Source organism: Rhinolophus sinicus, chromosome 5 (assembly GCF_057876585.1).
Source record: "Rhinolophus sinicus isolate RSI-liver-muscle chromosome 5, RSI-T2T, whole genome shotgun sequence".
NCBI classification, from domain to species: Eukaryota; Metazoa; Chordata; class Mammalia; order Chiroptera; family Rhinolophidae; genus Rhinolophus; species Rhinolophus sinicus.
In genome coordinates this window covers 69158918-69175340 of record NC_142505.1, presented here as the reverse complement: position 1 = coordinate 69175340, position 16423 = coordinate 69158918, and the positions used below count along the sequence as shown (strand labels likewise).

The window sequence follows — 16423 nt, the reverse complement described above, 5'->3', positions numbered from 1 at the left end:
TAGGCAGCCAATAAGTCCCAGTTCAAAGTATGTTGAAGGGCATTGAGAAATAGTTACAGCTATGCTTTGTTTGTTTATTTTAAAGGATAGAAATTTGCACTGTGGTTTTGCATACAGGTATATTTATGGAAGGAACTGGAAGGAATATATCAAATGTGAACAGTAGGCACTAGGCCATGGGTTTTTATTTTCTTCTTTGTACTTTACTGGCTTTTCTTAATTTATCATGATAAGCATGTTTCTTTTATAACCAAAACAGTGCATTTTAATTATGAAAGAATAGTTTACATTTTAAAAATCATTTAAAAATGGTAGAGTCCACGTAATCCTGTTAACTGAACGATAGCATTTGAAGAAGGGTCTCCAATGGCATGCCACAGGGCTCCATCATGTCCAGCATTCTATTCCTGATTTGAAGGAGGACGTAAAAGGAATTCATGCTTTCTCTTGGCAACTCACCTCAGTGGTGGGTTGGGGCAGCTGGGGAAGAGTCTGTATTCTTCTGCCCTGCGGGCACTGTCTTACCTTTCCTGTGGCTGGCCTCGGGACTCTGCCACCTACATCCCTGAGGAACCTCTGGGTGAGCCAATTGGCCAGTGTGAGGCTGTACCTCCCAGGTGTGCAAACACCTCCCTCATGGCCATGGCTGGTCTGACCTCTGCCCCTCATGTGCCTGCCTCATGGGGAAGAGTTCTGCTTTCCCTGGGCCATGTTGGTACCCCACCAAGTTACCCGTAGGTAGATTGGGGAGTAAAGGGAGTGGGCATGGACCCTTTTGTCAGGTTGCAGCCTGCTCTCCCTTGGAACAGTGTAGGGTTGTGCACAGGCCATGGGGCTGCTTGGAGCCGACAGCCAGCAAGGCGGATGACTGGAGCCCACATGGGCAATGGGGCAGCTTCAGGTGGACTAGGACCAGTACAGTGAGAACTAAGAGTACAAGGGGACTCTGCCCCACCCCCCTTGCCTCCCTGCCTTCCCACTGGGAAGGGGTTTGGGAATCTAAGATGGTAAGGAGTGTAGAAGGAAGAGCCAGGCTGGATACATGCTCCCAAAACTAAATCCAGACAGTGCTCATTGCACCCTACCCAGGGGCTCAGCAGACTGGCCTCAGACCTCTGCTGAGGGCATCGCAGGAATCAGAATAGAAGACATACCAAGATGTGGGGGATTGCCAGCCCATGCCATCGCTAGTCTCTTCAGCCTGCTGGGGAGGGTCAACATGTTGCCCGCCCCTCTGCTGGCCCTGGGGGCACAGCTGGGCTGACCCATCTTCTGTAGCAAAGCTCACCCCATACTCTGCCTACCTTCTCCTGACCCGCCTGTCCCTGGAATCCCGGGGCCCACGTCAGACCTCTTGACACTGTGGTGGGTCCCTGGAAGAGGCTGGCACCCATCGGGGCTTCTTTGTCCCAGGGGATTCCAGAACATTACAGGCCAGACTGATGCTCTGTCCTCTTTTGCACGGTTGTTGGATTGTGAAGGGCAAGTGAAGTCCAGGGAAACCCCTGTGCACTCCAGAGACAGCCCCCTTGATTTCCTTAAGGAAGGCAGGCTGCAGAAGTGCAGGCAGGGGACAGTAGAGTTAGGAGGTGGCTGGGTGAGGAGGGTCCAAGAGGAGGCCCCACCTCATTGGCCAGTGTCTCAGAACAGTGTCAAGTGCCTGGCGTTGACTTAAAGGACACGTTGTGGGCAGCAGGGCTCCAAAGCAATGTCTGTGGGAAAGGAGAGGCCACCCCACTGACACGGAGCCATCAGACAACACAGGAAAGTGACAACCCACGGAGAGCAGCTGTGAGAGCCGAGGCCCAGGCCGGACACATGGAGCGCCTCAATGCCAAAGATCCCTCACTGACAAATGCTTCTGCAAAATACACTCAAAAGGAATTATTAGGAAAGGGAAATATGACAAAAATCAAGATATGCAAAAATACTAGCCTCAACTTTTTATTATTAAATTCCATAGGCTTAAAATCACTCCATCCAATTGCTATAAATATTTCTCATTTCTGTACTTACCTGCTTGTGGATGGTACCAATTTGTGTCCACCAGCCACAGACTCCACTCTGCACAGCACCCGGGCGAGGCCCTATTTTCAGGCCTCTGAGGGACATACGAGGTCATGGGAAGCAGGAGGACGTGTCCAGATCGATCCTGGGACCTGCCTGCTCTCCAGGACTGGAGCATAAGCTCTCTGTGAAGTCACAGAGTGGGGGCGGGGTGCTCTGGATGGAGTGGCCAGGCAGGTGACTGCCCAGCTGGGATCTGAGGGGCCAGAGGCACAGCGCTGGCAGTCTGGGGATAGTCTGGCTCATGGTAAGGATGATTTCTCATGAGCTGCTCTTCAAGGAAGTACATGTTTCCTGTCAAGAAGTGAAGCCCCCATCCCTAGAAGGATTTAAGCTTGGCAAAACCGAGGTGACTGCAGCCAGGACCCTTGTGAGGGGAGGGGCCTTCATTGCATCCTCCCAAGATTCCAGGGGATTCTGGGGGACTGTGAGGCCGACACCCAGACTTGGGGCAGAAGGTGGCCCAGGTGTTCAGATCCTGTTATTCATTCCAAATCATGACAGAAATAAACCAGCTCCCCCATGCCTGTCCCAGCCCAGGGCCCCGCCCCCCCAACCCCTCCCCACCCCACCAGGCTCCAATGGGAATAAAATTGGTAGCACTTGTGTGAGTGACATGTTGTTTGTCTTCCAGCTTATGAGATGCCTCCGAGTTATCTCAAGTTTTTCCTAAAACAAATTTTTCTCCATCTCTTAAAAAAAAAGAAAGAAAGAAAGAAACAGAAGAAAAGGGATTATCTTATTTTATACAATATGCCATCCGCCAGGGAGCGAAACATCGCAGCACTTGAGGGTTGCATAGCAACTGGCTTTTCAATTGATTTTTTGAGAAAGCACCAAAGCTACTGAACTGTTCTCACTCTAAATATTTCCTAGGATGATGAAAATCAGAGCAAATGGAAACCAGAGACTTGGGGACAATCTGAGAAGAACAACAAGTACCTTGTCATGAAAGACCAGGTCAAGGCGAATTGTGGCACACTCGCAGGGTTTTTTCAGCGATGGAGGGGAAAGGTCTGAGAAATTCTGAGTCTCTTAGTGGAAGGCAAGAGAAGAAGAGAAGAGAGTGCTGGGAGTGAGGACTCAGCACACCAAGAACCATGGCTCAGTGTCCAAGAGCTCAATGCTACCATCCTTTTACTCTGCATCCTGGGACATCACCTGCCAGCTCTGGATCTCAGTTTCTCTACCTGCGTGAGGGGCAGCACAGGGGAAACCCCTGTGCACTTCAGAGACAGCCCCCTGGTCTCCCCAGAGTGTGGGTCCCAACCCCCAACCTGATGGGATCAGGCATGGTAAGCAGCCCCTGGTCATCCTGGCTCCTGTTAAGCCAGACCTGCGGGCTCCCCAGAAGGACAAGGAAGTGCTGGCCTGGACCCTGCCCTGGAGACCTGCTGTGGCCGAGCCTACTTAGGGCCGTGCTGCAGCACCTGTGCTGGTCACTTGGCTTTCTCTGGGGACGTGCTCCCAGCCTCAGGATGTCTAGGACCTGCCCTAATGGCATGGAGTCCAGGCAGAGAATTAGGAGCTTGCCGTCTGGCCTCACTTGTGTTGGGGTTCCAAGAGTCCTGTCATAAAGGGACTGGAGCTCATCACAGGCTAGAGCTTCAGGGAGTAGACCTTCAGCCTGTAGGGAGCCCACGCTGCCCCCACCGGGGGACACTGTGTGAATGCTGGCCGTGCTAATCCTTCAGTGAGTTAGTTACCATCACTGAGCCTTAGTGTTCCCAGTAAGACTCGCACATACTAGTAATGACAGCTGTAACGAGGGTGTTCATGTGAGTTATCTGTCAGCAGTGCCCCCTTGGGGTCAGGCCGTGTCTGTCACCCCATAGATGACGTCACTCACTTCCCCATCACAGTAGCTCTATGGGGCAGTCACATCATCACCCCCACCTGACAGTGAGGATGCAGGCTCCGAGGCCAGCAGCCTGCCAAAGTGACCCAATCATGAGCCACTTTGCTCTGGGAACAAGAGGCTGACACTGTTACCCCAAAGTCTGGGAGTGTGAGCCCCAGGCCCCTTGCTCCCCTCAAATGGCCCCCCATGCCAGTGGTCCCCACAGAGGGCAATTTTGCTACCCCCCAGGGGGATGTTAGTGACATCTAGCAGGTAGAGGCTGGGATGCTGCTGAACACCCTACAGTGCACAGGACAGTCACCACAACAGAGAAGTACATGTCCCCAAACGTCAGCAGTGTGGGGATGGAGAAGTGTGCCCTGCCTTTTTGCAGGCCTGGACTCTACACGCATGCTATCCTGTTTCCTGCATGTTTGGGAGGGTGGTTGGAGGCAGGACCACTCAGGGGCCAGCACAGTTGAGAAGGCTTCCGTGGTTTTGAGAAGACAAACCCTCTGGGACATGGACCCCCAGAGCTTCGGTCAGCCCCTTTGGGTGCACCGGCCGACAGCAACATGACAAGGAACATTTGTAGGTAGGCGTTGACTGGTATAGTCAGAAGCCCCTTGCTCCTGGCTCTGCACTGTAATTGTGCCCATTTTGCAGATGGGGAGCTGGGGACAGTGAGTTAACTTGTCCAAAAACATGGAGCGGATGATGGATGAGCAAGTTTCTGATCCCACAGCTCTCCTGCTGCCCAGGTGAGCCCCACCTGTTATCAGACGGTGCCCTGGCGAGCTGCTGGGCCGGTTAGAGGTCCATGGGGCTCCGTGGGCGGAGCCATGGCCAGGCGCAGTTGGGAGAGACCAGCCTCCAGGCTGCAGGTCCATTTTCCTCCTGTCTCCAGGGCAGAAGGAGGGAAGAGCATAAATAATTCAGCTCATTTGAGAGTAAACACTGGAAATGTCAGAGAAAGGTGATGGCAACAGAACTTATGGGGCAGGTCTTAATTGACTTATTCAGGGTAGGACCCGGAGGCTGTCTCTGGCCTCCAAAGCGCCCCCAACCCAGTGTCCGCGGGGCTCAGAGAGGCCGCCCCGGCACCGCCGTTCTTGGGAAGCAGCGCCACCTAGCGGCCGTCTCAGGGCCGCTCAGCCTTGCCCTTCACTCCACGTAGGGGAGGTGGGTCACCTCCATCTTTTTCTAGAGGTGGAACTTGGGGCAAGTTATTTCAGTTGTCTGAGACTCTGTTCCTCATCCAGAAAACGGGATAATGACAGCATCTATATCTTAGGGCAGTTGTACAGTTTAAATTAGACGATATATGTAAACCCGGAGCCCAGTGATTAGCTCAGACTCGACCGCACAGCTGCCACCCAGCCCAGGGTGCGGACATGCCCATTCACTGCAGTTCCTTCTGGACAGCTGGGCCCAGCTCCCTCTGGGGGAGGGCCAGTGGCCTGTGAGATCCGAGGTGGGGTGGTTCTGCGGCCACCCCATTTCTGGGTTCATGCGTGATCCCCACCCCAGGATAGGTGGAAACAGGCAAAGAGTCTTACAAAGAAGCTTTCCTAGTGAAGGCCATGTAGGGATGAGCAGGCAGCCAGGAGACCAGCCCTCAGGCTGGGAGGACCGCAGATGCCACAGGTTGCTGGGCGTGAGAATCTCTCTTAGATTCTCTCTCACGCCGCTCTCTCAGCCTCTCTCTGTCACTTCTGAAGGAGAAATAGCTGAATCTCCTCTCATGGCTGGGAGGAGAGCCACAGCTCACATTCTGTGCTACATCGCAAGGGCATGGAATGGCAGGGCCTGGGGTGCCTCTGAGAGGGGGCCCATCTGAAGAAGGAGAGGGAGGAGGTCGGCTGTGGGCAGGTCCAGTGGCAGGTCGCGATAGAGACAGAGTGACCCATGTGGCTTAGACCTCCTTCCTGGGCCCTGGGCCTGCATTGCCACCCCAATGTCTCTGCCTGGACATCTCTGTCTGTGAGGAGCCTTCGAGGCATGCAGGAAGGCTGGGGGTGGCTTTCAGGAAGTAGGACGAGTAGGTCAAAAAAGGGTTGAGCCTGGGGTGCAGGAAGCAGGGGGTTATGGGTGTTTGAGGGGAAGGGGGCTGCGGCCAGGCTAGGCAAACCTGCTTTAGCCAGTTTTCTGTCCTTTTGAACCTCTGTTTCACTGGCTTAACTTGGGTCCCAGGCCAGCCTTGGGCAGAGCACCTGTATTGACCATCCATGGGCTGTACCCTGAGAAGTGGGAGAGCACCCCAAAACAAAACTGCTGAGCTCTTCCTCAGCAAGCAAGCTGGGCTCGAAACGACTGTCCCTCAACTGTCCCTGGGTGCTGCAGACACCACACGTTTCCTTGGAGTTTTCAGTCATCTCCTCATGCCTCCTGCACAGGCCCCATCACTAGAAACCTCCCTTCAACCCCACCTGCCAGTCTTAACACCTCTTTTTCTCATCTTCTACCCAGGGTCCTGAGTCTGCTGACATTGCACTAGGCACACCCCCATCCATCTCAGTGGCCACTGTCCCCCTTCTCACCGACCCAGAAGCCTCTTTCTGAAATGCACATGGGCCCTACACCTGCCATGAGGCACAAGGTCGATGTCAGGTTGCTGACTGACCCCAGGTCCCCCATACCCTCCTGAATGCTCCAGACCTAGCACGGATGAGGTCCAGGTTTGCTTGTGCTCATCTGAGACGGGCAAGAAATGTCAGGAAGTTGTACATAAGAAGTACAAGCAACTCCCACATCTTGGATGCCCAATGCTGACATCTTCCTCCTCCTCAATCTCTTGGAGTGTTCCCTGTCTATCCGTACAGGGCGCAGGCTTCTAGGACCCAGTGCATGGCTATTAATTTCTGAAATCTGCCTCCCCAGGGCCACCATGCCCAATGCAGCCCCTCCTACACCCTTCTCTCTACCCCTCCCCTTGGGGAGTCTCCTCAGAACCCAAAAACTAGAAGGGAGTCCCAAACAGCTTCTGCCCTGGACTCTGCAGTACAAACCTCTGTGGGGCTGGAAAATGTAAGTGGCAGGCTGCCTTCTTGGAATGGGTGAAGGAAAGACAAGGCCAGAACAAAACGCAAATCAATATTGCAATAAATTATCCTGCCTCAGCAGCGAGATCACTTTGGCTGCTGAGAGGGTGTCGTGCGGGAGACCCTGCTCGCTGCACCATTTGTCGTGCGGGGAGGCCTGCAGGGTCTCTGGTCCCGCTCCCCACATAACGTAGGATATGGTGAGGCCAAAAAGGAACACCCACGGAGCCATAGGTAGGGGAGTCATACCACTATGGTCTCACTGGAGGCTGGGTTCACTGGACGTGCGACCTGCTGTCCGTTTTGTCTGCAACCCACCGACAACTCTCTTTCACTCTCCTCCACTCTCCTCGGCTCTCCTCCGTAGCCGCAGCAGTTATATTAGCGGCTAATTGGCTAACTGGCTACAGCTGACGGCCAATCAGCCACAGCTGACGGCCATCTACTACCCGAGCCAGCACTCCTCCACGTGAGGCCGAGAGCCTGTAAACTACTTTCTGGGGCTCTGTCCCCACAGAGGGGCTGGGAACCTGGACTGAACCTGGGGATCCCAGCGTCTGGAAGGGAGGAGGTGCTGGCCAGTGTTGGTCTAGTCTGGAAGTATGCAAGAAGAGGCTGTCCTCCCGAAGACCTTTATTCCAAGGCTCTCAGTTTGGTAGTCTGGGGGATGTATTTTGTTTTGTGCATATAACTTACTTTAATTTGAGCCAACATTTACTATGAAATAGGCTTCTTTGTAAAATCTAGCTTTTAAAATTGGCCTAAGAAATCCAGTCTAGCAACTCCAGCCTCTGTTCTTGCGTGCCAGCAGTAGAGGGCGCTCTCATTGTCCCTTCAGCTGTGCATGGGCTCTTTGGTTTGCTTCGGTCCTCGCCACTCCTGATTGCCCCCACTTTCCTGATCATAATAGAACACACTGCTCTGGATCCTCACTCCTTCTAAATAGGCAAAATCAAAGAAAGACTTATTTTTCTTACAATCAACCTGCCTCACGGATTTACACCACCTGCCTTGGCCCGGTAGGCATTTGGGTTTGCGACATCCTCCCAGCACTTTTCACAAGCCCACCCATTGAGTGCTCAGGCCTCTCTCTGTCTCCAGCCTGCTCCTTCTCCCCGTTTCAGCTTGGCTCCCGCCTTTGGCTCCGTCCCTCACCCATGCCCCTAACACGGGTGTGTCTTTCTGGTTTGACTCTTGACTTCTCTTCAAAGACATGGCCACAGCTCTTCTCCCACTGGTGTGGGATATACCAGCTGGACCCTGGAGGCCTGCCACCAGCTTTTGTCTGCCAGCCAGTGCCCTTGACTGGGCTTCCCATGATCCTTCCTCAAAGGAGTAAATGCAGGAAGTTCAGGACTCTCTCAGCTGCAAGTGACAATAACACAACTCAAATCAACTTACACAAGGAAGAATTTCCTGACGCACATAAATGAGATGCATCTCAGCCTCCTAAGGTGGTCCCGGGTGACCCTGCCTCCTGGTGTTCATGTTCGCTCCCCTTAATTGTGGGACAGACCCAGATTCAGTTACAAACAAACTGTAGCTTCTATCTTGGATGTGTGCTCTCTTCTGTCTCCCAGATCACTTGTCCTGGGGAAGCGAGCTGCTGTGTGGAAAGGCCCAAGCGGTGTGACAGGGAACCCTCAGTCCCGCAGCCCAGGAAGAACTGAATCCTGCTAGCAGCCACCTGAGTGTGTGGGCACTGGTCCTCCCTAGGGGCCTGCAGATGAGGCCACAGCCTCTGTCTTCAGCTGGCCTGCAATCTCATGACAGGCCTAGAGCCAGAGGTACCAATCTCAGTGGCTTTCAGATTCTTGGCCCACAGAAACCACAAGATAATAAACATTTAGGGTGTTTTTAGACTGTAAAGTTTTGGAACAACTTGTTATGTAGCAGTGGATAATAGACAGATCTGTTGGTAGGCTGGCCTCAGGCCTGGGTGTGTGAGGACATGAGAGTCACTGTCTCTCCAGCTCGGGGCTCTGCTCTGTTCTGTGCCGGCTTCTCCTCTGTTGGGGCTGTTCCCATGGTAGGAGGGGGCAGCAGCTCCAGGCTCACTGTCTCACACCTTTCCAACTCCTTGGCCCACTCTGGTTGGTGTTCCCTGAACCATCACGGTGCCAGGAAGATGCAGAGCTGGGATGGCCAGGCCTGAGCCCTCTCACCCCTGAGCCTATAGTCAGACCCAGATTAACAGAGGAGATGTTTAACAAAGGGGGACTGGGCTACTGCTGTCAAAAGAGCAAAGGTAGAAGTCACTGTAGCCCACCAGGGCACTGGAGGTGACCAGACTACAACTGTCCAAACACGTGGAACTTAGGGCAGGCGGGGCCACCATGTAGCATATTCTGACATTTAGGCTGGGGGACATGGCTCCCTTTTCTGGAAGGGATCTAGTAAGTCTGTTGAGCTGTACAACAGGCCTGTGGAACAGGCGGAGTGGCCCCTCAGGGGGATCTGTGGCCAGCCAAATGAAGGGGTCATTAGCAGCCTTTGTGATGAGCCTCTGATTTGGACTTGGGCTGGCAATCTTAAGTTTGATGGGGTGCAACCACAAGGCCCCAAACTCAAGCACTAAATCTAATCCACCCATAAGAGTCTCTTCCTTCTCATTCCACCTAAAGTCCACTCCCTAGAAAACAGATCCTTTCGCTTGATCCCTCCGTTAGTGCTGTGACCTCTCAATGTTTTTTGGAGGTAACTACCACCTGGCCGGGACAGGGGCTGACCTGCAGGGGTCTGGTTTGGATGTGATACAGATGCCGTTCCCTTCCTCAGCCCCTCCCGTATCAGCAAGGGTGGGTGAAGTTATGCTGCAGAAACAAACAAGCTCCCAATCTCAGCAGCTCACAATGAAGATTCACTTCCTGTGCAAGCTCTATGTTCAGTGTGAGCTGACAGAGGACTCTAGTCTCATTGTCACGCAAGGCCTGGGTGACAGAGCAGCCACCACCTCAACGTTGCTGGTTTACATGCCAGAGGGAGAAATTTCTAGAGGGTCTCATGGGGGCAACTAAATGCTCTGACCAGGAAGAGACACACATCACTTTGGTTCATAGCTTATAGGCCAGAGCTGGTCACATGACCCCTTCAGTCACCAGGGAGGCAGGAAGTGCCCCTCTCTGCCCCTCCAGCTACCTCTGGGTTGTCCACCTCTGTGCCAATGTCCAACAGGTCCTGGTCACCAGACCTCTTACTCTGGACTATGACTTATTTCATTAGGACTCACTGTATCTTTTTATAATAGTTAATCTCATCTCCCAGGAGCAGTTGGCTCTGTGCTTGGGACTTGGGAACTGGTCTGCCACCATGCGGTCATTGACTTGGGTAATGCATGAGACTCCTGGCAATGGCCAGTCCTCCCTGGCCTCAAATTGTTCTTCCGCTTTGTGGAACACGCTGGCTTACTAACAATACCTTAAATCTACTCTTGCTGCTTATCCACACGAGGAGAGATGTGTGGCTATGCTTGATGGATATGTTTACGAGAGAAAAGAAACAGAACACCTTCGTCCATCTACCGAGGGGTGCAAATCTCTACTTTACGGGCAGATGTGCCTTTAAGGGGAAAGATCAGGCCCAGGATCCTTTCCTTGGAGAGAACTTCTTTGGTGATGAGCGTATATGGTGAAAGCAGAAACCAGACGCCTCGTGCGAGGCTTGAGAGAGAAAGGGGCATGTGCCACTTGAAGGAGCTTTCCTTTTGAGGTGCTTTTGGTGCATGTTTTATTTGGGGAGGCAGTTTAGGGCAGGAGATTGAATATAGACTTTGGTTTCACACTTCCTGGGTTCAGATCTCAACTCTGCTTTCTAGCTGTGTGATCTCGGGGAAGTTACTTGACTTTCCACAGCCTCAGTTTCCCTCCTGAATGCCAATGGCACAGCCGTGGCCGTCGGGTATGTGTCACCATACAGAACAGTGCATGCCTGCTCCTCCCCAGGGCTCCTGAGGGAATCAGCTCTATGTCCTGTTGTTCATGCGACTCCTTTGCTGGAGTTTTTTCCCTCTGTTGTGCTGTTTTCTGTAAATGTCTTCAAACGGTGAAAACATAGTGTTCTCTCTGCTTCTCTGGGCTTGCACACCATGTTGGGGTTTCTTTCTCCCCTGCCCTGGACCCTGCCCGAACTGCGAGCTCTTCGGGTGAGGCCCACATGTCCTTTGCCTCCTGTCCAGGGTCTTTACAGAACAGGTGCCTGAAAGATAGCAGGGAGCCCTGGAAATGGCGTGGGCTGAATGGACTATTTGAGGCCTTAGATGACCTCAGAGCTTTGCTTCCACATCTCACTTGAAAACTGGGCAGTGACTTTACGCAGAAACTCACCCAGGTGTGTGTGACCAGGGAGCTAAGAATGGAACCAAGTGAGAGGCAGGTCCTGAGAGGGACTGGTCAGGGGCCTTCATGCCACCTGGACTAGCTCCCAGAGGATGGGGTCTGTCAACACTGCAGCCTGCTCAACCCCCAGCTGGTCACTAGACACTAACCCCTCTTCCGTCTCTTCTGCTCCTGCAGTCCATGAGCCTTATTGAGATTGGGAACCCCTCTCAGAGCCTGGAGAATGTCTGTCGCTGGGCCTACCTCCAACAGAAGCCGGACACAAGCCATGATGAATACCACGATCATGCCATCTTCCTCACACGGCAGGACTTTGGGCCCTCAGGCATGCAAGGTAAGCCTCACTCCTGTGGGGGCTCGGAGAGGAGGGGGCTGGGCATGAGCCACCAGCTCTATACAGGTCCTGGAAGCCTTGGCCCAGGCCAAGGAAGAATGTCAGGACAGGGGGGCTGTGGCCACCTTGGCCAGGTAAGGGCAGGGGTCAGCACCAGTGACCCTGGGCTCCCCAAAACCACCAGGGCCTCTTCCATTTCCCTCAAGAAACCACATCCGCCAGGGAAACAGTGGAGATCAGAAGAACAGGTGGTGAAATGGGCAGTCTGGGGCTGGCAGTCCAGAGACCAAATAGGACCTGAGGCTGGATTTCAGAGCTGTTTGCTGCCCCCAGGTTTTAAAAAATGAATTTGAGTAAGTTTTCAATCATTAAAAGTTTAAAGATTTTACTTAAAAATTCAAACTAAGTAAAACTGACAGATCTAGAAGAAGAAACTGACAAGTCTAAAATCATAGTTGAAGATTTTAATGTATTTTTCTTAGTAATGGAAAGAACAACAGATAATAAAATCAGTAAGGATAAGGATTTGAATTAAACAACAGGACCTAATTGATATATATAGGACAATACACCAAACAACTTGAGAATACACAATCTTTACAAGTACACATGAAAATAGACCCAAACAGACTAGGCTGGGCCATAGGGAAATGTCAATAAAATATGAAAGATCAAAATCACACAGACTATGTTCCCTGACCATACTGGAAAAGAAAGATAACTTGAATAATTATGAATACCTGGAAATTAAACAATATACTCATAAATAATCTATGGTTCAAAGAAGAAATAACAGTAGAAATTAGAATATATTTTTAAGCTGAATGATAATGACAATATGACATATCAAAACTTGTGGATGTAGCTAGCACAATGACTAGACCGGTGTTTATAGTCTTAAGATCCTTTAGAAAAAAAGGCTAAAAAATCAATCATAGAAACATCTATATCAAGAAATTTGAAAAAGAACAGAAAACTAAACTCAACAAAAACAGAAGGAAAGAAATTATGAAGGTAAGAGTTAAATGAAAAACAAGAGTGCAGTAGAGAAAATAAATAAACCAAAATTAGCTTCTTTTAAAAACATGGATTAAAACTTAAAAACGCCTAGCAATACTAATTTTTAAAAAAAAAGAAAGAAAATACAAATTAACTAAAATCACGAATGTAAAAGGGACATCATTACAAATTTTACTTTAAAAAGATAAGATAATGAGAAGGTATTTTGAACAGTTTTGTGTCAATACATTTGTCAGCGTAGATGAAATGTGCAAATTCCTTGACGAAACAAAATCTGAGAAAAAATAGAAAATCTCATATCAATTAAAGACATTGAATTTAATTAATTTAATTAAAAGCCTTTCTTCAAAGTAAACTCCTGAACTTGACAGCTTTGCCCAAGAATTTTTCCTAATTTTTGAGGAAGAATAATACCGATCATATACAAATTCCTGCAGAGAAAAGAAGAAAAAATTTTCCAACTAATTTTATGAGACCTGCTAATATTGAAACCAAAATCTAAGACATTTTAAAAACAAAATTATAGGCGAATCTCTCTCATGAATACAGACACAAAATCTCAAACGAAATATTAGCAGATCAAATCCAGTGCTATATCAACAAAAAAGTGCTATATCACAATAAATTTTAATTTATTCTGGAAATACAAGGTTGGGTTAACATTTGAAAATCAATCATTGTAATTCACCACATTAACAGAATAAACAAGAAAAATTTATAGGATCTTCTCAACTGATCCCGAAAAAGTATCTTACAAAAATGTATTTATGATCAGGACTAGAAGAAATTTCTTAATGTGCTAATGGATATTCCCCCAAAAAAAGCTATAACCAACATCATATGTAATGGTGAAATGTTGAAAGTGTTTCCTCTAGGCTGAGAATAGGTCCAGAATGCCTGTTATCACTACTTCTCGTCAACAGTGTAGTGGAGGTCCCAGCCAGTGAAATAAGACAAGGAAAAAAAATAAAAATATAAGAATCAGAAAAGAAAACATCAAACTGTCATTTGAAGATGATAGACTTGTGTAGATAGGAAATCCAAAAGAATCTATAAATAAATCATTAGAATTATTAAGTAATTTTTCTGGATAGCACATCAATATATAAAATTAAATTTTTGCATTCTAACAAGCAAATTAAAAATTAGTACCACTTACAATAGAATAAAAAGCAGCAAATACCTAGGAATAAGTCTAACAAAATATGTTCAAGACCTAGACCAGAAAACTGTAAGCCATGTTTACAGAAATCATAAAAGATGGTCACTGACGGGGTATGCTATGTTTATGGATGAGGAGACTCACTACGGTACAGATACCAGTTTTCTCCAAACTCCAGTTCAAGTGCAGCTCTGGCAGAATGTTTTGAGGGTATTGACAAGTTGATTCTAATGTTTATATAGAAATGTGATGGGCAGAGAGAATAGCCAAGAACAATTGAAGAAGATGATCGAAGTATTCAATGTTTATAAGGACACAATAGTGAAAAAGTATAAGGTTGATGCAAGGATTAAATTTTAATCCTTAAATTTTAATGGGTCATTGGAACAGAATAGAGCCCAGAACTGAACTTATGCATGAACTCTTGATTTATTGCAAAGGTGGCACTGTAGAGGGCAACAATGGTCTTTTAACAAATGGTGTTGGATCAAATGAGTATCCAAACTGGGAAAAATGAAGCCTGACACTCCTACTTTGTTTACAAACATCATATTTGTGGATGTTTTAGATCTTAACTTAGTGGATTTTAGATCTACATATGAAAGGTGAAATAATACTTATAGAAAATAATATAGGCTATCTCCCTATTTTATGAGCAAGAGAAGATTTCTTAAAACAAAGATAAAAAGCACTAATCACAATGGAAAAGATAAATAGTCCCACATTAGCATTAAAAACTATTCTTCATTAAAGGCATCATTAATCCATTAGGGAAAAATATTCATAATACATATACCGTATCTAATAAAGAACTTATATCTGAAATACATGAACTCTGACAAATTGATAATAATAATGATAATAGTAATCAAACAACCTAGTGGAACCATGGGCAAGAGACTTTACCAGGCTCGTAACAAAACATGGATGATCTGTAAATATCTGAAAAGGTGCTCAAGCTCAGTAGGCATTAGGGAAATGCAATCAAAACCACAATCAGAAACCGAGACACACCTAATAGAATGGCTAAAATAAACAAGACAACATCCTGCATCTTGTTGAGGATGAAGATAGGCAATTCTCGTACTTCCCTGGTAGGAATAGAAATTGGTGCAACTGCTTTGGAAAATGCACTGCTCTGCTCCCTTAACCGATTCTCTCTGCTGACCACTTGCCCATATTTGCATAACTAGGGAGACTTCTCAAGTGATGCTGGTCAGGTTAAGATTAGTGAAGAAGATTAGTTTACGTTCATAAACCATCTCTGGCACCAGAGTCATTCCCTTTGCCACACTGATCGGCACTCCAACAGGACACGTGTGGGAACAGAGAATATGACTCTTGTCCCACTGGTCACAGAGCAAGGGTCCTAGTTGATGTTGGTGCTTCTTCATGGTGATGGGCTGTTAGCGTCACTTCAAGCCCTACAGTGGTGTGGCCAGCTGATGACGAGTAGAGCACTGTTGGCTGTGTGGTCCCCGTGAAAGCTCTAATGTGAGCACAACTGCACAACTGTTCCATACGAGAGGAAACTGACAACTCTTATATTAAGTGACCGCAGCCTTCACTTAAAATGTGAAGAGATTACCAGACATTAGAAAAAAAAAATTATCACAAATATAGACCAAGTTGGAAAAGAAAAATCAGAAAACTGACTCCAGAGGAAACAGATAATTTAGAAAATGGAAAATAATCTTTTAAAAAGTAACATTCCCAGAATTTTTGGGAAAATACATCCATCAACCCAAAACAGATTGCTGGGAAAAATTAGAGAACAACAAAGACTTTTTAAAAATATTACAGACAAATTAAAAATATGGAGGATAAAAAAGAAAATTCAAAAGCTGAAGTAAAGGGTCAAGGGCATCCGAAAAGATTAAAATATGAGAGAAAAGTTAGGCGATATAGACAATTCAGGAGGTACAATATGTATCTAATAAGATTTTCAGAAAGAGGAAAAGAACAACAGCAAAATAAAATAAGAGGGAAGGGTATAGAGAAAAATACAAAGATACTCTTTTAAACCTTCAAATTGTAAAGGCCCGGGTGGTGCTAAGCAGGGTGAGTGAGAAATACTTGCCTGGATACATTCTGCACGCTTTGCATACAAAGGACAAAGGGAAGAGCTCAAAGTTTTGCTCTGGCACATTGATTCAGGAAGGATCATCTCAACATCCACAGAACAAAAAGTACTTGAAGATACAGATTGTCCAGTTTATTCAAAGGGGGAAAAGACAGTGGTTAGATTACTATTGATTAGATTACAACAGTTAGATTACAGGCAAGTCTAAAACCAGCACACACCCACCACATTCTTCCCTTCTTCTCTACTTTTTTCTTTGAACAAATTGCCTTGGGATCTGCCCATGGGGTCTGAGGGGAGTGAGGCGAGGTCAGGGTTCTGAGAGTTGGGGCTCCTCACTTTGCGGGCCTCTTGGACCTCCAACTGTCATAGCAGAGGCCTCCTGTGGCACACGCAGCTCTGTATGCACCTCTTTATCTTGTCCAGGGCCAAATGACGGCCCCATTCTCTAGTTTTGCTCAGTTTTAGGCTGCCCAGCCCTCCCCCTCCCTGTCAGTGGGCATGCGGTTGGTTCTCTAGGCTTCCCTGGGACATCTGAAGAA

At 48.2% G+C, this 16423-nt stretch overlaps 1 protein-coding gene across 5 annotated transcripts in view; it reads left to right on the top strand.

Annotated features, from left to right (window-relative positions):
• ADAMTS2 (ADAM metallopeptidase with thrombospondin type 1 motif 2) overlaps positions 1 to 16423 on the top strand; it is a 267231-nt gene that overhangs the window by 179605 nt on the left and 71203 nt on the right. For all 5 annotated transcript variants that reach the window (XR_016021425.1, XR_016021424.1, XM_088798870.1 and 2 more), the window contains exon 6: positions 11460 to 11616. Coding sequence is in view for 3 of the 5 variants with exons in the window: in XM_088798870.1 (XP_088654996.1) it covers positions 11460 to 11616 (157 nt within the window). In the remaining 2 variants the exon portion in view is untranslated. The remainder of the gene's footprint in view (positions 1 to 11459; positions 11617 to 16423) is intronic.